The 2756-nt window shown below is 34.5% G+C and overlaps 1 protein-coding gene across 1 annotated transcript; it reads left to right on the forward strand.

The window, feature by feature from the left end:
• The first annotated feature begins 383 nt into the window (after positions 1-383).
• LOC127496207 (galactose-specific lectin nattectin-like) lies at positions 384-2174 on the forward strand. The gene is made up of 6 exons (XM_051863932.1): positions 384-475; positions 620-687; positions 910-995; positions 1351-1476; positions 1646-1757; positions 1947-2174. The coding sequence occupies exons 2-6, from the start codon at positions 627-629 to the stop codon at positions 2030-2032; spliced, it is 471 nt and encodes a 156-aa protein (XP_051719892.1). The 5' UTR covers positions 384-475; positions 620-626; the 3' UTR covers positions 2033-2174.
• The last annotated feature ends 582 nt before the right edge of the window (positions 2175-2756 follow it).

Here is a 2756-nt window from a genome sequence, read left to right on the forward strand (position 1 = left end):
CGTTGCAAAGTAAACTTCAAATGAGTAAGTAGAAATGAACTCTAACTGGCCAAGTTAAATTTACTTATTCTCTTTGTTAATTTTACTTAACTTAGTTAATTCCATACATGTGAAATTGGCTTTTAAAAATGAGTGCAAAAATTTGCAAAATTAAGTAAATTTTACTCTTTTTTTTTTCTCCATGTAGACAAAACAAGAACTAGACCTTGAACACTGGCACACTCGCATGCAAACAGGAACACAAGACACACATACATTTGAACATTTGATCTCTCCTTACTATAATTCTTAATATGCCATATATGGTAAGGTTTGATCTTTGAGTATGATTGGTTGCCCAGGTCATCCTGGATGTTATTGCCTGATCTTGTGTGTATAAATATGATCCATCTTCCTTCAGTAAATCTGAGAATCTTAGCTGCTCTGTGTCAGCTTGATCATTTTTGATTCTGAAGGCAACAGTTTGAAATCCAAGGTGAGTTTTTGGAATAAAGACCTACTGAATACATTTTCTACCTAAAGTATTTTTGTTCTTTGTCTTTTAATGCATTGGAGAATCCCCAGTGTGCAGCATATGAGTGCATGCAGACATCTAACTTTTCCTGCTTATTCATTTTAGATTCATCATGGCAATGCTGAGAAGTTTTCTGCTTCTTTTCATCATCTTCTCTATGGGGAATGTACAAGGTAACCAAGACATTTATTTGTAAAAAAAAAAAAAAAAAAAAAAAAAGTACAATATTCTACTGACTAATATGTGCTTGATTAATGAGGGGTTTACAGTGTCTAAAGTACACAGCACATAATCACACAAACATAAAATAAGCTACATAATTTAAAATAAATACTTTTCTTGATGTGAATATTACAAGAACCCTAATGTTTATGTACTGGATGCTGTTCATTTAGGCCAAAAATGCCCCCTTGGATGGACAAGTTTTGGACTCCGATGCTACAAGTACATCTCTCAGCCGGCTAACTGGATCAGAGCAGAGGTAATGTGTTAGTTACAACAAGGTGATTTGGTCACACTTTATATTAGGTGTCTTTAACTACATCTAGACAGACAGACAGATGGACATATATAGATAGATATATAGTTATTCTAAGGTGTCAAGTGATTAATTTAAATGTTAGTACATATTAGTTAAAGGCACTTAATATAAAGTGAGAATGTTTTTTTTTTTTTTATAGTAAAACTTTCTTTTCGCAAAAATACAGAAAACTGATACTGAGCAAATAATCAGAGCAGACATTGTTTGCAAATGTATAAAATGTTGTTTAAAAAGTCTTATGCTTTTATGCTAAAAAGATTAGATTTTGTATTGACAAAAAAATCTCTCTCTTTAGAGAAACTGTCAAAGTCTTGGTGCGAATCTCGCATTTGTGCGTAATAAACTGGAAAATAATTTCCTGCTGAGTCTGTTGCCTACTCCTTCCACACGTTCTTGGGTTGGTGCTCATGAAGGTGTACAAGTAAGTTAAATTGTGTGTCATATGAGACCTATTTGTTTGTGTAAACTGAAATTTCTGCTTTAAACACTTTCTAATGAAGATGGTTTGACTTCAAAGATGAACTTTATTAGCTTTTTCTAAGTCTGACTACAGTAGCGAACTCTTTGTATTCACTCTCTTCACTCATTAGGACGGACAGTGGTTGTGGAGTGATGGAACTCCATTTTTATATACCAACTGGTGCTCTGGAGAACCTAACAATCACAAAAGTGCCGAGAACTGTTTGGAGATCAACTTTCCCCGTAAGAATGCAGTCTGTTTTTTGAATACTTTCAATTATAATTTACAATACTATAATTTCATATCATACAGTAACATGAAATGACTCATTTGGATTTCACAAAGTGCCTGAAGTTGAACATTCTATTTTATTTTTATTCTAACACCGCTATGATGATCAGAATAACGTATTTCATTATTCCTCCCTACAGCTAACCGTTGCTGGAATGATGCGCCCTGTTCAGTCTTAAAGAGCTCTATATGTGTTAAGAGGGTTGGTTATGCACTTCGACAGTGATTTGATTTAACTACATTTACTTTTTCTGATCTTATCTTTACAAAAATGTTATTCTGAAATCAAGTCTCTTCTAAACTTTAATCTCTTCTCAATATCTTCTCTGAAACTCTCCTCAAGTTAATAAAAGCATTGATAAGGCAAATCATGTGCAATCTAATTCATGAATGTAAAAATGTATGTAAAAATATAAGTGTATTGTGTAGCACGGTTTGAGGATTTGTTTATTAGAATGGCAATTTGCATGTTTGTTTCCTACAATGGATTGTAAGCAAATATGGACCTCATCCAGGGCTCTTTTTGTTTTCTGTCTTATAAAATATCCCATTACTATTTCGGTGTGAGAAACCTCTGAACTGTCTGAACGAATCAAACTGAATCACAAGCAATTTCAGACCATTTTCTAAACCTGTTTGACCGATTAGTTCCCTTTCAGTTGGTCACGTTCGACGTACGTCAGTAGTGACTGGCGAATTGGGATATCGCCAGAGAGCCCTATCAGCTTCGAGTGAACTAAAACAAGCCAATGGAATTGACGTGTGATATTTGCATAATGCCCACCGCCTCCGACAGGTGGTATAAATAGGAAGCACATGCAATCAGTGGTGTAGTCTACGTGATACGCAGGAATACGCCGTATACCCACTAGGAATGTTCAAGGATTTCCATATACCCACTTAAAAAAGCGCGAGGATACGTAACCATCCAATAAATCACAAAATATGAT

Source organism: Ctenopharyngodon idella, chromosome 15 (genome assembly GCF_019924925.1).
Source record: "Ctenopharyngodon idella isolate HZGC_01 chromosome 15, HZGC01, whole genome shotgun sequence".
NCBI classification, from domain to species: domain Eukaryota; kingdom Metazoa; phylum Chordata; class Actinopteri; order Cypriniformes; family Xenocyprididae; genus Ctenopharyngodon; species Ctenopharyngodon idella.

Coding starts and splice junctions, on each gene's coding strand:
- LOC127496207 (XM_051863932.1), top strand. CDS start 627: ATGGCAATGCTGAGAAGTTTTCTGCTTCTTTTCATCATCTTCTCTATG. Junction 688..909: donor CTCTATGGGGAATGTACAAG/GTAACCAAGACA, acceptor CTGTTCATTTAG/GCCAAAAATGCCCCCTTGGA. Junction 1,758..1,946: donor TTTGGAGATCAACTTTCCCC/GTAAGAATGCAG, acceptor TCCTCCCTACAG/CTAACCGTTGCTGGAATGAT.